The following is a 24705-nucleotide window of genomic DNA, read 5'->3' as shown; positions in this document are numbered from 1 at the left end:
TCAACAACTGCTCAGAACCAGCCATTTCGATATTGCCCCATTGACTCTCAACAGCAAATTGAGCTCAATTCAGTTGTCTATTCGACAGCACTCCAGACGAATTTACTGCTTCTTCTTTGGGGCCATACACTAATTACCTAAGGGCATATGGGGGGAGGGGGAGTTTCAAAATGTCTTACCAATTCTTATCTGAGGAGGAGGGAGGGTTTGATCTTTCTTACGTAATATCATAAAAAGTATGAATATGAAATCAATAGGAAAAATATTCTTCACACAAGAATTATTTAATATTTGTGCCATGAACATTTTCTATATCAAACAAAATTAGCACATATTGTACATCATGGCCAAGAAAGAGTGGACCTGGAATTGAAGTGTTTTGCAACAGCTGGATATGATTGTTAAATTAATTATGTAATTTTGTTTATTGTTGCCATTGTGAGGAGCGTCTTAATTGTCGATGGTATTAGAGCAGTTACATCAAGGTATTCGGAAAATGTTCTGTCATGCGATTGTGACCGATCTTGTGGACCGAATATTTCCAGAGTGTGAACTGTATTTTACTTTAAGAAAATTCGAAGATGTCGGAGCTATGCGTACGATAATCGTCAGAGTTGGAGCTCAGAATAAATTCATGCCAGAATATGTTATAAATTCTTTTGAGCTCTTCATCACAAGAAAATAGATTCAAAGGAAGTGGAATATAGCGAAACACATTATATGGACCATATTGGCTGTAATAAATATCACCCAATAGTTGTTCTACTAGGATGCAAATAAAATTACTACAGATGAATGCAGTTAAATTTTGTCATGAATTTTCTTGAAATAATTCTTTAAGTATCGTTTTCGCTATCTTATTTAATGAATTAACAATATGATATTTTAATTACGAAAATCATGATAAGATCTTATGTAGGGGGAGGGGGAGTTCGCCAAAATCTTACGAATTCTTATCTGGGGGGGAGGGGGAGGTTGGAATGTTCTAAAAATGTCTTACGTAATTAGTGTACGGTCCCTTTCAACCGAAGCACCGTGCACAGAAAAAAAACCAGGCTCGGTTTTCTAAAGCCAAACCGAAACCGCTGCTGAGAATACATTAACACGAGTTGAAATTCGTACACACATGTAAACGGTGCTGAGTAGCTCGGTTTGGTTTTATAAACTGAGACTCGGTAGAGGTTATTCTTTCGTTTACCGTGTGAACGAAATCCAAACCGAATACGATGTGCATCATTCGTTTACACGTGTTGGGATTTTGGGAACCATACCAGTGAATGTACGTACCGGTTGGTTTTCTGACCCACCTCTGCATACTACCTCAAGGTACAATATCATTCTATACGGATGGTTCTAAAATGGGTGAGCTGACTGGCTCGGGAGTCTATGGACCAAGAATTTAAGAAACGATATCAATGGGACAAAAACTGGCTCACGATAAAATATAAAATTACACAGACCGATGGCGATAGTGGTCAATCATAGTAAAAAGTGCTGATGGGTCACTACCCAGCCCAGTTCACAATTTAGCCCTCTTCTCTACCTAAAAAACCTATATTTCAGTGTTGTTTTGTATCTTGAGAGGGAATAAATGTTAGTTTCACTAAGTACCGTTATATTCTTTCCCGTGTATTATCAAAATGTTAAACAGTTATGCAACTTTTAAGAAAGTCTTTTTATTTTGTCCGCTTAAGTCTTCAAAATTATTTGCTTAAAAAAATCGAAATGTTAATCCCTTTTCCAGGAGAATTATAAACGCTGTTGGTTGTTGCGTTGGATATGCGTTTCTTTGCTTGTATGTGAGTTAGGTACTAACCAACAGAAATTATTCGGATGTAGTTAGTAGAGAGGGACAGTGTTACATGGGAAAGGATACTCGTATACATCAAGCGGGGTCAATTGATTAAATTCGAAGTTTTAGTAGCTATAACTGTTAGTAGAGACATTTTAGTACAGCACTTTCTTCGGCAAAGTTGTCAGACATTTTCTGCGCTATCTTTTGCGCAATAATACACACCAAAATATGAATTTTATCGTTGACGTAATTGCAAGCATGACAGAATTTAACAAACCGTAATTCACGAAATGACGAAATATAACCGTGCTCCGTTTAATTTTACATGAAACATATACATTACATGCGCAATGACATAAAATTAACCTTACTGCCATTCAGAACAAACGCTATATGTGGAGTTAAATTACGTGATTTACGAAATTCAAGGTCATGTAAAATTAAAATCAAACTTAAAAGTCATTTTTGATGCTCGTATATGTCAGGGTCAGTAAATTTACATGATTTTTTCTAGGTGTGTACTTTAAAGAAAACTGTGGTCTCTAGAAAATAAAAATGTGAAAACTGGGTTATCCTATACTAGACTCTATAAAAATTATGCTAAACCAGTATTATAACCAATCGATGCCACATTTTGCATAGTTATTGGTGATCTTGAAATGAAAAAAAATAAAGTTGTTCTGAAATAATCACTTTGTTACTCCAACCTAGTAAATATAATTAAACCTGTACAATACTATATAGTGTATAGGACACAATTTGCATCTTAAATATTCGTGTACACGTTTGGTCTCCTTGCTCCTCTATGGTGCGAATATCAGTGGTGGAACGTATGTCAATGCTTTGGTTATCGCACTATTAGGGTTCTGCAGTTCTGGAATGAGAAAGAGTAAGGAAAAGGATTCTAATTATGTGGCCAGAATTCGCACAAAGAAAAAAATCATCGTTTCAAATACGAAAGAATTATTCTGTTAAAATGATGGATGGCGGGTTCAAGGTCAAAATGTCACTGTAAGCAAGGAGTTCAACTCCTGCCAAAGGCTTTTAAAGATATAACGATAATTTCGGAAAGGGTGTGATATTTATTGAAGACCAATGCAATGTGGCTAAAAAGCTTGAACTTACATTTCAAATGATTGATTGATTGATGGTTTTATTTACGTTACTTTTCAAGCAATTTGATACTCGTATGAATAAAGTTTACATAACACGCTGCAACAAAAAAAGCATTGAAGGACCTTTGTAAAAATGCAACACAAAACCATGATTGACCAGTTTAATTAACCCCCAAAATCTTGATTTATAGTAAAAACCGATTTAATCCACCAGTGAGATGAGACATTTCTTATACATATCACTGTTGCATCATTCATTAGTTAGCTGAACTTACGCAACTAGGGACCGTTCATAGACCGAAATTTGCAAATTTTTAACTCCCCCTCCCCCCTAGTAGACTTTTACTAACCCCCCCCCCCCCCACGACAAAAGTCTACGTAGACTTTTAAGTTTTTTTTTATTCTCGGGGGAAATGTGAAATTAGCAAGAAGCACATTATAACTTTTTTCCTTTTTTATTTCGACTATGTTAGTCACATTTTCTTTTTTTTACGTTTTAACGACATTCAATTAGCTAGAGATTACTGGGTAGGGAAAGTTTTGAAACTTAGAGCCATAGTACGCAAGTGAGAGCAAGGATGTGAAGTAAACAGATCGGAAAACTAGAAGTGGCAGGGTCATTAGAACAGGCTTAATATCGTACGGGCTTAATCTTTGCCTTCTGTTAATGAGGGTCGAGCTTAGGCAGAATAACTACGAATCACCCGAGTTCACTAACATGTGTCCTGATAAAGGTAGACGTATCTATCTTTACCGTGACAGCCGGTTGTCACGGTAAAGATAGATACGTCTACCTTTATCAGGACATATGTTAGTGAACTCGGGTGATTCGTAGTTATTCTGCCTAAGCTCGACCCTCATTAACAGAAGGCAAAGATTAAGCCCGTACGATATTAAGCCTGTTCTAATGACCCTGCCACCTCTAGTTTTCCGATCTGTTTACTTCACATCCTTGCTCTCACTTGAGTACTATGGCTCTAAGTTTCATAACTTTCCCTACCCAGTAATCTCTATCTAATTGAATGCACATTATAAAGTTTAATTAAAAATTAGCGTTCAGATTTATTTCAAGCTTTTTTCACATTGTTTTTTTGTCTATGATTGATCAAATCAATTAATACCAATTCAAGGTGCTTTCCAACGTTTGTGTAGCGGAATACTTCTTTTCAAGGTTAGTCACTCAAGTATATGTAAAAAGATATATTGCTATAATTAGTTCAAATTTTGGCCGAAGTGCGACCAACACCAACAATGCAGAATTGCTAAACACTTTTTGAGCCTTACTGGTGCATTCAAAATTGTATAATTATAAGAAACAATTACAAAATAATACTGTCGATGTGTACTATCATCTAGACTAAAATAATAAACCAAACATGCACACAAATTTCACTTTTCGTGAACAAATTTCAATATTTCTAAGATAATAAGATAATCTAAATTGCCCTATTTAATTAAGGGAACCAAGCTATTTAAATCTTCCCAAAAATATTTATTTTTCTTATGTAATTAATAGTAATATCATCTGAGAGTATTATCGCAAAGTATTAAAGTTTAACTCCGAATATTTTCAAAGATAAATATAGTAGAACCGGTTTGCACGGAGTTGCGTAAAATTTAACAAGTGTTTGAAGATTTTGAAATCAGTGTAAATGATTTCATGAGAAACTGATTAACTGGAGTAAACACTTTGTTGTAGAAGTAACTACACTACTGCTTTAAACACCAAAATCAATAAATATAAAATAAAAAAAATCCACTTATTGTTAAAAATCGGGTGTTTAGTTGTTACAATGGTGGCATTAAGCTTAACTTTGACATTTTTTTAACTTTTTATGGTTCATGCATTTAATGTTTCATGCATGTCTGCTAACTAGTGGTGTCTCAGACGATATCACAGTGAAAATCTTCCGTCGAGAGGAACTTTGGGCGATCGTCTTTGGAACTGTCATATTGTATTATTCCTAGGTCAAAACTATATCAAAATATACGCAAGAAATAAAAACGTGTGATCATACCGGCTTGAACCTTAGTTCGAACCGGTCACAAATCTTGATAGCTCCTGGTTTACCTAGAGTTTTTCAACAGCAACAGTCTTTCTCAAGGCTACCTATATTTTCGCTCTGCCATGTTGGATGCACGTACAGCAACGGTTATTCGGATGATGACGCAACGGTGAAAGCGAGCAGGTTCTGGAAAAGCAAGACCAGTAGCCCTGGTTGGAAATTTATGCAACTTGGAGAGGTACGTACCTATTCCAAGGCAAATGAGTGCCTTGTACAAATCAAAATCAGGAACAGGAACCAGCTGACACAGATCAGCACACGACGGTGTGATAAATCGTTAAAATCTCTTCCGGTCTTTCCGCCAAAAAATTGATGTGCCGGAATCGAACCAGTTCAGTTGCTTTCTGCCTTCGGAAATTCTTAAACAATCAGCAGCTGGATGATTCGCAACCTGAGTTTCGGTACATGCAGGTCTCAAATCGGATTATCTGGTAGAGCTCAGTTCAGTTGTCGTTGTTGAAAGCTTCTTCGAAGAATTAAACCAGCATGCGTCGGAATCGTAATTGGACTGGACACAAAATACAACCGTGGATACAGGTGACGCTCGCAGGAAGAAAAAGAGAACACAAATCTCAAGCGCACCTGAGGATGACGGAATCAGGATGGACAGATACTAACCTTCTGCCTATAGGAATTAGGCCTTGTACAATTAAATTGTCATGCAATATTTGTTCTGGAATAATGTGATTCCCACGCGGTCGGCACACGGAAGCAATGGTGGAACTCCTTTGTCGTCGGCACAATAGGCATGCAATTGTCCACAATAAGATGGCGTACCGGCGTGGTTTGCCCGTATTTTTGCAATGGCGATCGAGCGCAGCGTGTTCGAGTGCAACGGATAAAGTACTCACGTTCGCATGCACAGGATGCAATCCTGGTCACGGCACCACTTTGTTGCAACCGGTGATTGCAAACAACCTGCCTGCGATTCCAAGCGGGTGAGAATCATGCAATGGTTACACTCTTTGACAGCGGACTACTCCGAGCGTCGCTGGTTGTTCAATCTATCACAGTAGAACACGTAATTTGGACAATCGAACGTTTCAACAACGGTGGAATTATGACGATCGTTCTGAGTAATAAGCACACTCGCGATTACAGAAGAACTAAACTTTATTAATATTGCTTTCATGCACATGCAAATTTATTAGGGTGAGAAACGTGCGATCGACGCGATCGGCGCGATCGACAGACTGATATGAACTGACTGATCTGGCGGTATGTAGTAAACCCGACCCATCGCAATTACTATCCGCATCGATATGCGTGTATGTGTGGGATAGGAAAGGGTTTAGCTGCTGGTTCGAAGGTACGTTACACCGCTCCAATGCGATACTATGGTACAACAACCCCCTTAAATAAAAATTTTCCAACAATATATTAAACTACTTAAAAAATAAAGAAGCTTTTCCGAAGACATCAAAGTGCCATAACCGATAGTTTTGTCGTAAATATCAATGTCCGGCTTTTTTGATTCCATCCCACTGTGCGTCGCCAGCTTTCACCCAAAGCTGCTGGATGGGCCCCTATCATGGTACATTTTCCCCCTTTTTTCTTGACGACTAAGGGTGAGTCAATTTTACTATTTTATGTTATTAACGACATTCAATTAACAAGGGACTGGAAAGTGAAGTATATTTTTCAATATTAAGAGCCATAGTACTCAAGGGAGAGCAAGGAGTTGAAGGAAGAAAGTTTAGAAAAGCGTGGTAAAGGGTTATATTAGCAAGCTTAGACTTTACCGGCGACTTAACCCTTTGTCTGCTACCGCAGGAGTCAGGATGTTTTGGCATTGGAAATGCGAATCACCTAAGTCTACGGCATGTCCGGACGAGCGTAAAGTAACTTGTTACTTCATGCTGTCGGATCCGACAAAAAGTTAAGTCACGGTAAACTTCCACACTAAGCTTTTTACGACGTTGAAACTCATTGAATGATCTAGTCAGGGATGTTATGCACCTCAGAGCAAATAAAGAGAAGAATAACAAACGCTCTTTGCACTTTTCATGCGAACCACCGCTCTTCTCTTTCACAATAAGCCTCTTCACTCCGATGCGTGTTGCTCCCACGCGTGTATTCTACTCCATGGCTGCACGCCACAATGAGTAGAAATAAAGAGGCTCTTTAGTGTGTATCTTGGTCCCACGGGCACGTAAGTAGAGAAGGCAACCAAAAAACATTTTTAAAACGTTCTTCCGATCAAACTTTATCTGAATTGTAGTTTGATTCGCCTTCCTACCTGCTTTCCAGTGAGGGGAGGCACAAAAAAGTGGCTCTTCAAGGTGACTCTGTGAACGAAATTGTGCAGCTCTTTGTGCACAGATCTTACTCTTTTTCGTTTTCAAGTTTCTCTTTGTGCGGTCGTTCTGCACATCGCAGTGTTTTTGTGCTGCTCTATTTTTAGTCGGTGTATTTCGCTCATTGTGGCTCATGGTGTGAGCAAATAACAAGCCTGGATCTAGTTGCCTGCCTATATTCAAATTCAAACATATTGAACTGGATTCGACCCTATTCGATTTTCTGTCGGATCAAAGATAGTCCACGAAGTATTAGAATATTCTGCAAGACGCTGATATATTGAGCTGTGCCAGATATCTCGAAAGTTCACCTAGATAAGCTCAGGATTGTGATATTTTGTCCAAAGCAAACAAATGAAGTTACTGGCGACAAGACTTTCATGAGGAACTAACGCTTTTACATGCCCTCTCACATGCGCATGCGTGGATCTACTGAAGGACGGGACTGTCTGTTTCAATGATCCCTTGCTCCAGTGAGCGACGCTTTTGAGGGACAATCGCATCGAACCTTCAAACTAGTGTCGGGGGACCTTTTGGCGAGACTGCTTTGCGTCTTCTTCGACAAGGATCGTCTTCATGGTCGGTTGTTTGTTGGTCCCACGCGTCATGCATGCAGTATTGCACTAATTTCAAGCAAATGAGTTTTCGAAACAATATTTTTGCCTTCTTTTGAAAGGCCGCTAAATCTAGCAAAAAAAAACTCTGCTACAAATCCGAATCAAACAGCAACTGGTCAATTCAGAAGAAACAAAGAGTTTACAACGCTTCCAGGAACATCAAAAACCATGTGACATTTCAACCAGAGATTCAGCTTAGTGCAAGATTGATTAGTCCTAGGTTAGGAACCGGCAGCTTTGTGACATTGCGGCACCCCTCACGGCATCGAGGAGACTTCAATTTTCATGGTACGGGTTATCTTCGCGATGATAATAAAGCTTACTCTTCGATTTTTGCTACAACTTAAAAAAGGCAGCCTGCGTTACTGGCTATGATCATATTTCCGTTACATTTGTTCTTATGAAATTGAGAAAACGAGCGGAAAAAGTTTGCAATATTTTTCCCTATTTATGTTGAAATTCTTGAAGTTGTCGGAGTAGGGTATGAGACATGGTTGGAAAAAAAATAAAATATCATGGAAGCGTAGTGGGAGGAAACTAGTAGACATCTCTTATGTTCATAAATGGTCTCAATGAACCGTATAAACCCAATCGCTCTGTTACAGAATTTGGGTGCGAAGCACTCTATACATTGCAAGTTCAGAGCCTTGTGAGAAGCGAGAGAAATGCATTGATTGAGAGAAAAACAAGAATGTATGAGTGATAGCATGCTATGCATCAGAGTGGCAGCGGAGCGAAAGATTTGCTGAAGTTGATGATGTATTTTTGCGAGAATTAGGAAGAGAACTGTGAAAATGAAAAATATCACTCCCACTTTATTAACATGTGTGTGTGTGATTTCAAATAGGAAGAAAGCAGTTATGTGAATCACGCCTTTGACGGGATAATACGTCTCTGCGTTCAGAACGCGTGCCGTGCTTGTACGATAATCGGAAATTTAGAAGCGTTCCGCGAGAGATGCGACAATGGCGCAGCTGCTCCTGGAGACCACCGCACGCTCGTGATAGAGGAGAAACGCAACGATTAATTTTTGAGGATTATGGTGGCTTTGTTTGAAGAGTGAAAAGGGATGGAGAATAGAAAGTCGATGACAGAAACATACGCGTATACGTGAATAAACTGTTATACACACGTAAGTTGTATTGGTGTTGTTTTTAGGTTTCCGAAAGTGCAACAACGGAGATGATAAACCACTGAAACTAATGAAAGGTTTGATTATTCAATTGCTTTTTCGAATGTTTTGATTCGTGTTAGAGGACGCGAATAGGATTTCAACTATTTGGATTCGTGCAAGAGGACGCGAATCAGGTTACGATTGTATCTACTGAAGGACGGGACTGTCTGTTTCAATGATCCCTTGCTCCAGTGAGCGACGCTTTTGAGGGACAATCGCATCGAACCTTCAAACTAGTGTCGGGGGACCTTTTGGCGAGACTGCTTTGCGTCTTCTTCGACAAGGATCGTCTTCATGGTCGGTTGTTTGTTGGTCCCACGCGTCATGCATGCAGTATTGCACTAATTTCAAGCAAATGAGTCTTCGAAACAATATTTTTGCTTTCTTTTGAAAGGCCGCTAAATCTAGCAAAAAAAAACTCTGCTACAAATCCGAATCAAGCAGCAACTGGTCAATTCAGAAGAAACAAAGAGTTTACAACGCTTCCAGGAACATCAAAAACCATGTGACATTTCAACCAGAGATTCAGCTTAGTGCAAGATTGATTAGTCCTAGGTTAGGAACCGGCAGCTTTGTGACATTGCGGCACCCCTCACGGCATCGAGGAGACTTCAATTTTCATGGTACGGGTTATCTTCGCGATGATAATAAAGCTTACTCTTCGATTTTTGCTACAACTTAAAAAAGGCAGCCTGCGTTACTGGCTATGATCATATTTCCGTTACATTTGTTCTTATGAAATTGAGAAAACGAGCGGAAAAAGTTTGCAATATTTTTCGCTATTTTTGTTGAAATTCTTGAAGTTGTCGGAGTAGGGTATGAGACATGGTTGGAAAAAAAATAAAATATCATGGAAGCGTAGTGGGAGGAAACTAGTAGACATCTCTTATGTTCATAAATGGTCTCAATGAACCGTATAAACCCAATCGCTCTGTTACAGAATTTGGGTGCGAAGCACTCTATACATTGCAAGTTCAGAGCCTTGTGAGAAGCGAGAGAAATGCATTGATTGAGAGAAAAACAAGAATGTATGAGTGATAGCATGCTATGCATCAGAGTGGCAGCGGAGCGAAAGATTTGCTGAAGTTGATGATGTATTTTTGCAAGAATTAGGAAGAGAACTGTGAAAATGAAAAACCTATTTTAATCCACCTAGCGGTGCAATTGTGCCTTTCTCAACCATGAATCACGAGAATGTGTGCGTTGTTTATATTCATTAAAAGAGTTCGAGTTCTAAAATTTTGAAAAAATTGGTTGGCCGTCGGTGACCTAGAACAACAAATTTAAGTTGTTTGAGAGACATTTTAGCGAAATTTTTACCTTTTTTGCTTTCATCGGAGTATCGGTTTGAATCACAATTTGCTATGTGATCGCACGCCACAACCTGTAACTCCGGAACCGGAAGTCGGATCGGGATGAAATTAAATAGCCATTTACGGGGACGCAATACCTTTCATTTGAGGCCAAGTTTAGTCGAATCGGTCTAGCCATCTCCGAGAAACCGATGTGACTGTTATTCTGAATTTAGATACGTCCGCCGGGGCTTCCGGAACCGAGGATGGTGGCCAATGTGGCCAAATAGACTTTGAATGGATGTTAGTGACCTAATACTACAAATCGAAGCAGTTGTGGTCATATTTTGGAAAATTTTTCACCTTTATACATTCATTGCAGAATTTATTAAAATCGACATTTTCTGCGTGTTCGTACTTATCACCCTGTAATTCCGGAACCGGAAGTCGGATCCATTAGAAATTCAATAGCAGCCTATGGGAATGTTGCACCTTTCATTTGAGACTAAGTTTGTCAAAATCGGTACAGCCATCTCTGAGAAAAATGAGTGACATTTTTGGTCACATACACACACACATACACACACATACATACATACACACATACATACACACACAGACATTTGCCGAACTCGACGAACTGAATCGAATGGTATATGTCACTCGGCCCTCCGGGCCTCCGTTAAAAAGTCGGTTTTCAGAGCAATTGCAATACCTTTCTATTGAGAAAGGCAAAATATCACTCCCACTTTATTAACATGTGTGTGTGATTTCAAATCAGTTATGTGAATCACGCCTTTGACGGGATAATACGTCTCTGCGTTCAGAACGCGTGCCGTGCTTGTACGACAATCGGAAATTTAGAAGCGTTCCGCGAGAGATGCGACAATGGCGCAGCTGCTCCTGGAGACCACCGCACGCTCGTGATAGAGGAGAAACGCAACGATTAATTTTTGAGGATTATGGTGGCTTTGTTTGAAGAGTGAAAAGGGATGGAGAATAGAAAGTCGATGACAGAAACATACGCGTATACGTGAATAAACTGTTATACACACGTAAGTTGTATTGGTGTTGTTTTTAGGTTTCCGAAAGTGCAACAACGGAGATGATAAACCACTGAAACTAATGAAAGGTTTGATTATTCAATTGCTTTTTAGAATGTTTTGATTCGTGCTAGAGGACGCGAATAGGATTTCAACTATTTGGATTCGTGCAAGAGGACGCGAATCAGGTTACGATTGTATTGATTCGTGCGAGAGGACGCGAATCGGATTGCGAATATTTGGATTCGTGCGAGAGGACGCGAATCAGGTTGCGATTGTATTGATTTGTGCTAGAGGACGCGAATCGGATTGCGAATGTTTGGATTCGTGCGAGAGGACGCGAATCAGGTTGCGATTGTATTGATTCGTGCGAGAGGACGCGAATTAGATTGCGAATGTTTGGATTCGTGCGAGAGGACGCGAATCAGGTTGCGATTTTATGAATTCGTGCAAGAGGGCGCGAATTAAGTTGCAACTGTTTGGATTCGTGCGAGAGGACGCGAATCGGACTGCAGCAGGGGGTCTGCTTTACATAAGGCGGTGGTAATGTGAACAGTGTTAACTGAACACTTAATAGGGCCCCTTACACGACGCCCTAGTAATGTCATTACTGAGCAGTAATGTCACTTTTAATGATCGTGTAAGGTGAGTAATGACGGAATTCACATACAATTCCAGTAATAGCACTACTTAGTAATGACACTTTTATTGCGCGTGTAAGGACCCCTAATGGGATCGGAAAAGTGTAAGTGTTGAATTTATGACAATAAATCATAAAAGACGATTGGATTTTGGATTTAACAGGTTGGAGAAGTGCGCGTGGTGACGGGGAAACAACAGAAATGTCCGCACCAGTGTCGATGAGATATTGTTGTGATATTTGCTGATCGTGGACGTATATTCTCTAGATATTTAGTTTTGCATTCAGGTCGAGGCTGATTATTTTAAGAAGATTTATTGGTTCGGGCAAGGGCTCGGACATTAGTTTTTTTCAGGACGTATGTACACTAGCCTGGCCCAAAATGTCTTAAATCTCGAAATCAATACTTTGCACCCTGAAAATTTCAGCTCATTTGGTACACTAGAAGTGGTTCCGCAAACGGCTCAAAGTTTGTATGGGAAAAATTGACCAAATGTATGGAGAAACGAATCGGTTTCACATTTTCAGATCTAGATGGCGCTGTAATCGATTGATATTTTCCGTGAGAAAAATGAAGAATCTCTTTGTAACAACAAATCGACTCGTGAAGACGCAAGTCAATCCAACAAAAACTGACAAAGTTATAAGCGCGCAAAGTTGAGGGTGTCATGGGTTGTAGTTGGGGTGGCTCTACCGAAAGTGAAAAAGGTGGGTGGGTAATGTCTAGGACATAACTGGAGTGACGTGACTACTCCTTTGATTTGTAATTCAAATCGAATGATACTCAATGAAATATGTGGGAATGTTTCAAGTTATTCTTTATAATAATTATGGTGGTTTGAAAAGAACCTTTGTTGTTGGCGTCTGCGTTGATAGGGGATGCGCTGGATTCTATGCTCGCTGAGACATTCATTCATGAAATGAACAAATTTCATATTTTCTTGCTTTGAAATATCAATGTTAAAATCTCTCGAAACAACTATCGGAATCTTTTTCCTAGCGTACAGAAATGAATCACGCTTAGCGAAAAACTAGGGGCGGGTAATGTCCTGGACATAACCGCGATGATCATATTCTTAAAATTCTGCTTATATCTCTTTCAAATGGCTAAACTTTACGCATTGAATTCGATTCACCGGGCTCAGCGAAATTTGCCTGGGGATCCCGTTCGTTAATCTATTCAGTAAAACAATTTTATTACCGAGTTCTCCGCATTGAATACAGGTAAATAAGCATCTGTCAATACTCAATAAGAGTTAGTAGTTTGCGGTAAATTTATGTCGATAAAAGCTAAGAAATGCACGTTTTAGTCAAGATCTTTTAAGGTTATACAGAAAACTTTCACACAAAATAATTGTCCTACGTCAATACCCCGGTCATGTTCCGGACATTACATACCCCAAATTTTTCTCATATCTTTCAAAGTTTCAACACAGAAAACAGACATCCATGATCGAACAAAAATATTTAAAAAACGTGTGTAAACATTTGAATTAATATACGATAAACACTAGCGCCGCCAAACCAACTTATCCCAACTATCCGTCAAATCCATTCCGGAACCAGTTCGAAATCCTGAATGGATTCAGTATGGAATCTTGCTCAAAGAAAACAACCGACTCTGACTCTATCGGTTCATGCATTTGAGCTGGGATTCATACTAGAAGTCCGAACCGGTTCCGCACTAGTTTGACTGGGTAGAGGAATAACCGCTGTCAATTCAGTCGAACTCAGCCACAAAAAAACATGACGACAGTAGCGCACCTGGTTTGGATATCCCAACTACCTTCGAAACCGTTAGAGATTTTTACACAAGTTGAATACTGAAGATGGACATCTGTTCTCTGTGGTTTCAATTTTAAACACAAATATCATTTCATATAATGATTTCAACAAGCAGGTAATGTACTTGTATCACAGGTGGGAGTGCTTTGAAGCGGTTTTAATGTAGGTAACAACATAAAATCGTTTATTGGACATTTTACAATGATTCTCCTTAACCCCGCAAAACCACGTGGTTGGCAGCAGAGGGTTAAGTTGTTTGAAAGCGATGACAGTTATTATATGATAACTAGAAACGTGTTAACCTGAAAATCTGTCATTTCATTCATATATGAACAATCATTGAAATTATGTCAATTTATGCTTTGCAAGATATGAAATAACTTCGAAGTGTGGTCACGATAGCCCTGTTATGTCATATACAGGCATGGGAAAATTCATTCACTCGCGCGACTGTTGCTGACTGTGGATCACCAAGTAACCACAATTTTGTGCTCACTAAATAACGATGAACAACGCACCAAGGGAGAAAAGTAAAAACTTCACAGTAGGTCACTAGATAATATTATATACATTACCAACCCATCTTTTCCATTTTGCATTCGTCCTAATAAAGACGGTTTGTAGGTAACTATGTTGATACAAGACGAGAATCTTTTGAAACAATTCAAACCTTGCCGACGATTGTTTTTACTGCGTACATACATATGATCATTCCCCTTTCGCAGCTCACACCGAATGAGCACTTTTTGCATCAAGGCGTTCCTATTTATTAACTTTTCGGTGCAAATGAAAGGCCCTCCTTTTATGCGATAAATGAAAATATTTTCATCATTTGTTTTGGTGTAGCTTTCGCTTAGTGGTAGAGTTGCCTCATTCACTGATTTTCTTGGAAGGATTTGCAAAAACCTGTTATTAAGGTTCAAAATGTACGTAACGCTTTCGCTAATATGCACTACTATCGCTTTCTCGCTCGTTCTCGTGCCGTGCATGGGCCTTTCCTTTCCGTCCGGCTTCTAATGGTATAACCAAAACGAATATGCCGGCTTTCCCCCACCAACTACTCTCGTCAAGCAACCCAATACGAATAATCATAGGAACAAACATGTAGTGGACCTATATTTAAAACTTTTCATCATTTTATTGTTCGGTTGGTGGACCATATTGACGGCTCTAATACAACATTGGTACAAATATTTTCGACAAAATGCGGAAGAAATTGATTAAATCCATTCAGTACAACAACAGATATAAGCGTTCAAAATCTTACATCATTTTGCTTCCGAAATTTTGAAAAGGGGCCCCTATATTGAAACGTAAGTCGTTAGTCACGACAAAAAGCGGCCTACGATGAAAGCGATTTGCATGAGGTGAATTTCATGAATTTCAACTTTTAATAACACGAAATGCTGACCATTTGGAAGGGTGGTATCTGCATCTGCCACACGTGAGCGGTGGGTGGCAAGTCTAGTTTACACTTGAATAGCGGTGGAGCTATTCAAACAGGGCTGCTAGGATTAATAATGAAATCCACTTATTTGGAAGTCATGCTTACAGGTGTGCTCCGATGCTTTTTTAATCGGCGGCGACATATTTGGCCGGCGGCGGTGGCGTCACGCCGTTTGACCCTATCGGCGGCGGCGCGCTGGCGTGTGTCGGCGTGACGAATATTGACGCCTATGTAACTAAAAAAAACCTTGGCAGTACAATTCCTTTCCCAAATTTTCGGTTTCTCTTGTAACAGACTTCGCAGCACATACAAACAGATGTTACAGCTTGAAGAAAATTCCAAGAAAATCATCGCCCACGATGTACTACCGACATCTGTTGAACACATTGCACAAAATGTAATTCTTGCAACCAGATCAAATAATTATTTTCAACTGAAGCTCCAAAAGTGCACACCCTGCTTGCTTTAAAAGTGGAACTATTTTTACAGGTGTAAAATTTGAAGAACCAAATAGAATAATTGTCGATGTTGCATACTACGTCTTCGAATGAAATAATGATTGCAATGGACAAATTTAAATAATGCAGAGTAACGACTGTATTTCAATGACGCACAATAATTATTTATGGTTCTATATTTGAAAAATTAAGCATCGGTAAAACAGTTTTTGTTTTGCTTGAGGAAATTAATTCTTGTTGTCGTTTCGTTGTTTTTTTGTTTCTATTTAGTCTTCTTTACCCCTTTCTCTCTTTTAGAATACCGCAGATATCAGCTACCCTAACACGAGGCGTTATTAATGGCATTACTACGCAGAAATATCACTTTTAATGATCGTGTAAGGACACCTTTCAAGGTAGACACATTACTTTATTTTCCAGGCTGACGATTACTTTTACTTCTTGTAAATACAAAATCGCCGGAATGATAAGGCATTCCGATTCCGTGGCATTAGATTTTCTTTCAACGTAAGGTTTGCTTCTATATTGAGTGCAAAGTATGCTCGATGTATTGGAATCATACAGATCTACACTCTGACGAAACCTAAATATACAGTTACTATCATTCATAATAATCCCACGACTTGATATTTAGCTCCTGTTGGGTTGAAACTGATCACTAAACAAGCCTGATTGAAAATGGTCTGAGCGTATCTCTAATTTTCATAGCACCTGCACCCCGCCAATTTCTCCAGCAGTTCCGGGGACCAACAAATTCTAATCCATTGCATACATCCAGTTAGATTCGATACACCGAATCAATTAAATTACTAGCATCCTATTATGTGCTTACTCACCGATCGGCATCGTGTTGTAACTTAAGAAAGGATTGTGAACGACTCCCACCTTGGGCACAAGAATGAATTTCACATTTCCGGTCCATTGTTTTAGTTTTGGTTTGCATGAGATTAAAAAGACGGTAACGTTTTCGGGTGGGTGCGGAAACTAAGTAACGCATTTAGCCCTGTGTCAAATTCTCTTCACTAACGCCACGCTAGCTGATATGGCGCATTTTTTGCAATTTAAATCGACCGTTTTTTCTACGAGTGATGAAAATTCATCTCGTGTTACGTCTTATTTGTCTGTGATATCGGGCTGATGCAACTGACACTGAAAATCTTTCCTGAGTGGGGCTAGATCACACGATGAATAATTTATTGCCCGTTTCATCTGTAGATAGACTTTCGTGCACATTTTTAAAGCAGCAAAATAATTCTCACGTTAAACTGCATGGGGGACAACAAATCAACAAACCGAACATCTTATGCACAATCCTAGAGAGGGCGTTAAATGTTGTTTTTGTTAGCCGCCGCAACAACCAAGCTATGGTAGATGCGGTGTGAGCATATTTTCGTGTGACAAGTCACTAGTCAATCAATGATAAATAAACCTCGCATTGAAAATAATTTTTGACTAGAGGCATTAGCTAATAACTTATGAAAGAAATTAATTTATTCTGACAACTTGAAAAAAAATTATTAACAATTTAGTAAAATTATAATTTTTTATCATTTTGAAAAATGTGGTCGGTTGTCGGCACCCTAAGAAAATTTACTAAAAATAGAAAAATATGAATGATAATCATCAAGATTCAGAGGGAAAAGGATTTTTTTTCATTTCAACAACCATCAAAGGCATTATGAACATCATTCTTCATCGGAACCACAATATGTGTATGTAAAAAACTAGTGCGAATATTACGCACTACTAAGGCACTGACGGATCGCATTCACTGCAATTGAGGCAGTCCATTTTTTATCAAAGCATCAGACAGATCAGATAGAGGTCAGCCAAAGGGGGAGGGGGGCTACAGGTTAAACCCCCCCCCCACACCAAATTGTCTGGTCGTGATAATCTGGTATATACAAGGCTACCTAGCAGTGCAAACACGACCAAGTGGGCTTTCTTCTTGGAAATGTAAAACTTTAAACTGGAAGTCGCCTTCCTGGTTTTCAGAATGGTGCCAAAGATTGATCTCTGATATCTATTCGTAAAGTCCGTTCCAAAATACCTATATTGATTAGGTTATTGAGAGCATTTGCCACAAAAAATGGGGTGCCGACAACCGACCATGTTTGGGTGCCAACAACCGATTTTAGTAATCTTTCTGAAAACTGATAAAAAAAGATGTGTGGGTAATGTCTAGGACATAACCGGAGTGTCGTGACTACTCGTTTGACTTGTAATTCAAATCGAATGATATTCAATGTAATATGTGGGAATGTTTCAAGTTATTCTTTATAATAATTATGGTGGTTCTGAAATGAACCTTTGGTGTTGGCGTCTGCGTTGATAGGGGATGCGCTGGATTCTATGCTCGTTGAGACATTCATTCATGAAATGAACAAATTTCATATTTTCTTGCTTTGAAATATCAATGTTAAAATCTCTCGAAACAACTATCGGAATCTTTTTCCTAGCGTACAGAAATGAATCACGCTTAGCGAAAAACTAGGGGCGGGTCATGTCCGGGACATAACCGCGATAATCATATTCTTAAAATTCTGCTTGTGTTTCTTTCAAATGGCTAAATTTTACGCATTAAGTTCGATTCACCGGGCTCAGCGAAATTTTCCTGGAAATCCCGTTCGTTAGTATATTCAGTAAAACAATTTTATTACCGAGTTCTCCGCATTGAATACAGGTCAATAATTTCATATAATGATTTCAACAAGCAGACAATGTACATGTATGACAGGTGGGAGTGTTCTGAAGTGGTTTTAGTGGAGGTAACAACATAAAACCATGTATTGGACATTTTACAATGATTCTCCTTAACCCTGCAAAACCACGGGGTTGGCAGCAGAGGGTTAAGTTGTTTGGAAGAGATGACAGTTAATAACTTCGAAGTGTGGTCACGACACCCCTGTTATGTCATATACATTAGTTGCCACATTCACTGATTTTCTTGGAAGGATTTGCAAAAACCTTCGGGTTTGTAGATTAGAAAAACATTTTATTATGATTCACTGGTAAAAGTACAGAATTAACAAGCGCAAACTTAGTACTAGTTAATAAAAGAAACTTTCTAATTAAATTCTTTTTTCCATTTTGCATTCGTCCTAATAAGGACGGTTTGTAGATAACTATGTTGATACAAGACGAGAATCTTTTGAAACAATTCAAACCTTGCCGACGATTGTTTTTACTGCGTACATACATCTTTCCCCTTTCGCAGCTCACTCCGAATGAGCACGCTTCGCATCAAGGCGTTCCTATTTATTGACTTTACAATGCAGATGGAAGGCCATCCTTTTGTTCGATAAATGAAAATATTTTCATCATTCGTTTTGGTGTAGCTTTCGCTTAGTGGCAGAGTTGCGACATTCACTGATTTTCTTGGAAGGATTTGCAAAAACCTTCGGGTTTGTAAATTAGAAAAACATTTTCTTATGATTCACTGGTAAAAGTACAGAATTAACAAGCGCAAACTTAGTACTAGTTAATAATAGAAACTTTCTAATTAAATTCTTTTTCCATTTTGCATTCGTCCTAATAAGGACGGTTTGTAGATAACTATGTTGATACAAGACGAGAATCTTTTGAAACAATTCAAACCTTGCCGACAATTGTTTTTACTGCGTACATACATCTTTCCCCTTTCGCAGCTCACACCGAATGAGTACGCTTTGCAGCCTTCGATATATTAGTGGCATTTTTAGTGGCAGTTACTACCGCCTTTTCAGTGACTGCGTTTCTTAGCCTTTGGCTTTTTGGCCTTCTCACCGCCACCAACGTTTTTCTTCTCTCCGGTGGTAGCCGATTTGATTGGTCGTCCGATGCAGCTTCTCACGACCACGCACGTCTGTTATGCACTGCGTCTTACGCACGTCTGGCTTTGAGAAAAGCTGCGACACCCCTATTTATAGGGTTTATCATTAATGTTGATTCTCATTTAAAGTAGTTTTTGAACTATTTAAACAAATTTTATATAGCAAACAACGTATCGGTAGCAAGCGTTGAACGTTTTCATTCCGATTTATGAAACAAGATTGGCAATCCGTTTATTAGAAGAAAAGTTATTAAGGTTCAAAATGTACGTAACGCATTCGCTAATATGCACTACTATCGCTTTCTCGCTCGTTCTCGTGGCGTGCATGAGCCTTTTCTTTCCGTCCGGCTTCTAATGGCTTAACCAAAGCGAATATGCCGGTTTTCCCCCACCAACTGCTCCCGTCAAGCAACCCAATACGAATAATCATAGGAACAAACATGTAGTGGACATATATATAAACTTTTCATTATTTTATTGTTCGGTTACTGCACCATATTGACGGCTCTGTGCGGGATGGGCTGAAAATTTTCACGTTTCCGAGTCGTTTTCGAAAGATATTTTATAACACTATTTTTCCGTTGATAATGAATGTCCTACATATTCCAAAATTTAATACAACATTGGTACAAATATTTTCGACAAAATGCCGAAGAAATTGATTAAATCTATTCAGTACAACAAAAGATATAAGCGTTCAAAATCTTACATCATTTTTCTTCCGAAATTTTGAAAAGGGGCCCTTATATTGAAAGGTAAGTCGTTAGTCACGACAAAATTGTGGCGCACATTTCGGCGCTATTCAATGTTGAATCACAAAATAGAATAAATTCACATCACACAAATCATCAAAAAAACTTTAAGTAGAGTTTCATTCGTTCAAAAAATATATTGGTTGTAGAACAGAACATTCGAGTTTGTTTGCTTCAGAAATCGGCACAAAAAGATCGTGCTAATATAACACACAAATAATATTTATCAGAATGTCTATGTCTGGTTTCTGTCAAAAGCTACATAGGGGTGCCGACAACTGACCAGTTCTGGCAACCGACCACTTTCCCCTACTATTCTGTTTTCATTAGGTTATGCTACGTGATCTTAAACACTTGGTGGCGCGAAGTCTTCTGTAAAATAGGTTATAAATTCAAGAATTCCTAATGGTGAACATAATCCTCGTTCTATGTGAAACATTTCTTTTAAGAGGAAACATATGATTATTTATTTCTCACATTTCAACATACGTATGATTTTCTTCAGAAAAATTGAGTGTTAGTCAATTCAATCAATTTCTATACAATAATACAAAATTTGAACAGCATTTTGCTAACTTTTTTATGCTAAATATTGAAAACTGAGTGAGTGACAGTGGATCTCCCACAAAATGCTCAGCAATCACCTCCTCGAGGAAAAGAAAATCTATTAATTTCGACTACAATTTTTCAGGACTGCTTATTTCGCAAGAATGTCCCATGAAGGATCTTGGAGTGATGTTATATTCTAAACTCACTTTTAAGCAACCAACCAACGAATTCACATTAGTGGGGTGATAATAGAAATAGGGCGAAAATAGTCTCATTAACCCTAATTGCCATTCCTCTCGTGTTCGCTCATTTCGAATTGTGCTTTTCATAGGCGCTCCTGTTGCGCTACATTTGATTTTTTGACGCCAAGCAACACACAAACTAAATCAACAAATTGTTTTCAGTCGATTCATTCTTGCTACGAATCTGATTCCATTGTATTATTTTATTCTTGGGGGCCGTTCATAAACCACGTAGACTCATAAGGAGAACGGGGGGGGGGGGGGTGGGGGGTCTGGCAAAAGTCTACATTTGTCTACGGGGAGGGGGGTCTTTGAAAAAGTCTACGAAAACTTTTACTTTTGTTATTCTCGTATTACTAATTATAAATGGGATTTAAAGAGAGTTGTATTCAAAATAACGGTCTATTCAGTATTTATACAGACACTTCAAAGTTAGTACACTATTGAGGCAACTACTCGTTAAGCGACCACTCAACCCAGAACCCCCGATTTTTTTTGGACAACCTCACACGTTGTTGTTTATTGCGTATATTTTGATATAGTTTTGAGCTAGGAATAATACAAAATGACAGTTCCAAGGACGATCGCCGAAAAATTCCTCTCGACGGAAGATTTTGACTGTGAAATCATCTGACACACCACTAGTTAGCAGACCTGCCTGGATCATTAAATGTATGAACCATAAAAAGTTCAAAAATGGTCAAAGTTAAGCATTGTAACAACAAAACACCCGATTTTTTACAATAAGTGGATTATTTTTTTGTTTTGCCTTTTTCATAGGTTATGCAATCACTCTGAAAAACGGCAACCTAATCCCGGCCCGGAGGGCCGAGTGTCATATCCCATTCGACTCAGTTCGTCGAGATCGGAAAAAGTCTGTATGTGTGTGTGTATGTGTGTATGTATGTGCGTATGTGTCAAATAATGTCACTCATTTTTCTCAGAGATGGCTGGACCGATTTGCCCAAACTTAGTCTCAAATGAAAGCTGCAACCTTCCCATCGGCTGCTATTGAATTTTGGATTGATCGGAATTCTGGTTCCGGAATTACGGGTTTCAGAGTGCGGCCACACAGAAATTTCTCATATAAACTATAGGAAAAATTAAAAATAGAATTTTTATTTTTGATGCTAAATGTGTTCAAGGTGCATGAAACGTCGAGATTTGATGCAAACTCGAAAAAAAATTTGACGACGATTCACTTTTTTGGATTTTGGCACATTTTTGCCTTTCTCATATAGAAAGGTTATGCAATCACTCTGAAAAACGTCAACCTAATCCCGGAGGGCCAAATTTTTATTTCGACTCGCATAAGGATTCTGGATTTTAACAGGGGCGTAGTTGATGGTTTACGGAGAGGGGTTACACCCCCCCCCTCCTCTACTGTACACTCCCCTCCTTTAAAAATCTCCTTAAATCACCCCTCAGACCACCACCCCATCCAGCCCTCATACCCCTCCCTTTCAACCCCATCATCTTTAAATCACCACTATATCACAAAGAATACCAATTTAAGCTGGGGAGTCGTTCGTTCATGGGACTTTCGCCCTCCTCACATACCCACCCCCGCATGACAAAATGAGTTAGCAAGCAAATAACATTGATCTAATGCTGATTAGGCTAATGGAGTATGATATTTTTTTGTTTCAAGTGTTTCACCGTCGACACGTAGCTCATCAAGTTCGTGGCTGGTATGCCATTGTGTATAAGTGCAAAGTGTACTAAGAATGTAATGGACATTTCCACAATTATGTTGAACATAAAAAGTCTCCGTGCCATAGTTTAGAGAAATGAGAAAGGCACAATTGCACCGCTAGGTGGATTAAAACAGGTTTTTTATTTATTGATTTCGGTGGTTAAAGCAGTAGTGTAGTTAAACTTCTACAACAAAGTATTTACTCGAGTTAATCAGTTTCTCTTGCAATAATTTACACTAATTTAAAAATCTTTAAATTTTACGTCTTGACCCTGCACAACTCCGTGCAAACCGGTTCTACTATATTTATCTTCGAAGATATTCGGAGTTAAACTTTGATACTTTTCGATAATACTCTTAGGTGATACGGCTATTAATTACATAAGAAAAATAAATATTTTTGGGAAGATTTAAATAGCTTCGTTCCCTTAATCAAATAAGGCAATTTAGATTATCTTATTATCTTAGAAATATTGAAATTTGTTCACGAAAAGTGAAATTTGTGTGCATGTTTGGTTTATTGTTTTAGTCTAGATGATAGTACACATCGACAGTATTATTTTGTAATTGCTTCTTATAATTTAACAACTTCGAATGCACCAGTAAGGCTCAAAAAGTGTTTAGCAATTCTGCATTGTTGGTGTAGGTCGCACTTCGGCCAAAATTTAAGCTAGTTATAGCAATGTATCTTTTTACATATATTTGAGTAACTAACCTTGAAAAGAAGTATTTCGCTACACAAACGTTGGAAACCACCTTGAATCGGTATTAATTATTTAAAAAGCTTGAAATAAATCTGAACGCTAATTTATAATTGAACATTATAATGTGCTTCTTGCTAATTTAACCATTAACTCCTGGACGTCGCATTTCTGAGAGAAGAACACTCGGTTTTTGGTCACCCAGTGTCATTCCAGATCAGAGCTGCAAATTTTCAACAGGTTGATTTGAACTTGAAGGAGGGACAAATCTCAAATCATGCCCTACTATGTTCAATACGCACTTATTTGTTTGCATCATTCATTCAAACAGGCGAGCTACTCAATCATTTTCATTGACCCTGTGAATATCTCTCCACTGGGGTATTGACTAGGTTTTTCAAGAAAAACTAATCTGAACTTAATCCTTACTGTTCATTTAAGTTTGAAAACGCAAAACATGTCAATATTTAACCCATTATTGCCCTTATTTTTCACACGCAGCACAATTTGAGTTTTCCGATTGGAAAAAATGATGTGGTCATTCCAGTGAAATTAATTTCCTACTAAGAGTAGCTGATATAATAAGGAACAACCAGTGAAAATTTCAGGTTGATCGATTAATTATTTCCTGAGATATCGTGGTTGCCGCGAATGAACTTTTCAACAAAATATAATTCCTAGATAATCGAGTTTTAATGTCGCTGCAACGAGTCAACGGTCTAGCGCAAGACTACGCACCGCCTACGAGTGGTCAATGGGTAGCGGTCTATGAATCGCTGTAACTCTAGTGTTAATATTCCGATCTTAATGAAATTTTGAGAATATTTTCCTCAGCGTATGTAGTTTGAGAATATCTAATTTACAAAAATTCGATTTTTTTCATCATGACAAAAATGTGTAACCCCTTGAGTGAAAATTGAATAAAAACAAAACATAAACACCGGTTTAGCCACTCTAACTTCTCTAAACGTATTCTGTAAGAGTATATGAACAATATTAACTAATTGATAATGCCTGTTCTGCGTTATTCCTTAAGTAATAGGAGTTATTCTTAGCACTTACTATATATAGTAGGTTGGGCAATAATGGGTCAGTTTAGACTGTCCTCTACAGAGCAGATGACAATTTTGGTTGGTGAATGAAAAAGCATCAATTTGAAATGAAGACGCCCGGTTTAGCCATCAAAATCCCGTCAACTTGAAAGTGATTGAATAAGGAAGGCTTT

General features: G+C 38.5%; 1 protein-coding gene across 1 annotated transcript in view; it reads right to left on the bottom strand.

Moving 5' to 3' along the window:
• Positions 1-2470: 2470 nt before the first annotated feature.
• Positions 2471-24705, bottom strand: part of LOC131683273 (uncharacterized) — a 625702-nt gene continuing 603467 nt past the window's right edge. The window contains exon 6 of the mRNA XM_058965110.1: positions 2471-2669. Within this exon, the coding sequence (XP_058821093.1) occupies positions 2599-2669 (71 nt within the window). The 3' untranslated portion in view covers positions 2471-2598. The remainder of the gene's footprint in view (positions 2670-24705) is intronic.

This window comes from Topomyia yanbarensis, chromosome 2, assembly GCF_030247195.1.
Source record: "Topomyia yanbarensis strain Yona2022 chromosome 2, ASM3024719v1, whole genome shotgun sequence".
In the NCBI taxonomy this organism is placed as follows: domain Eukaryota; kingdom Metazoa; phylum Arthropoda; class Insecta; order Diptera; family Culicidae; genus Topomyia; species Topomyia yanbarensis.
This window is presented reverse-complemented; position numbering and strand designations above follow the sequence as displayed.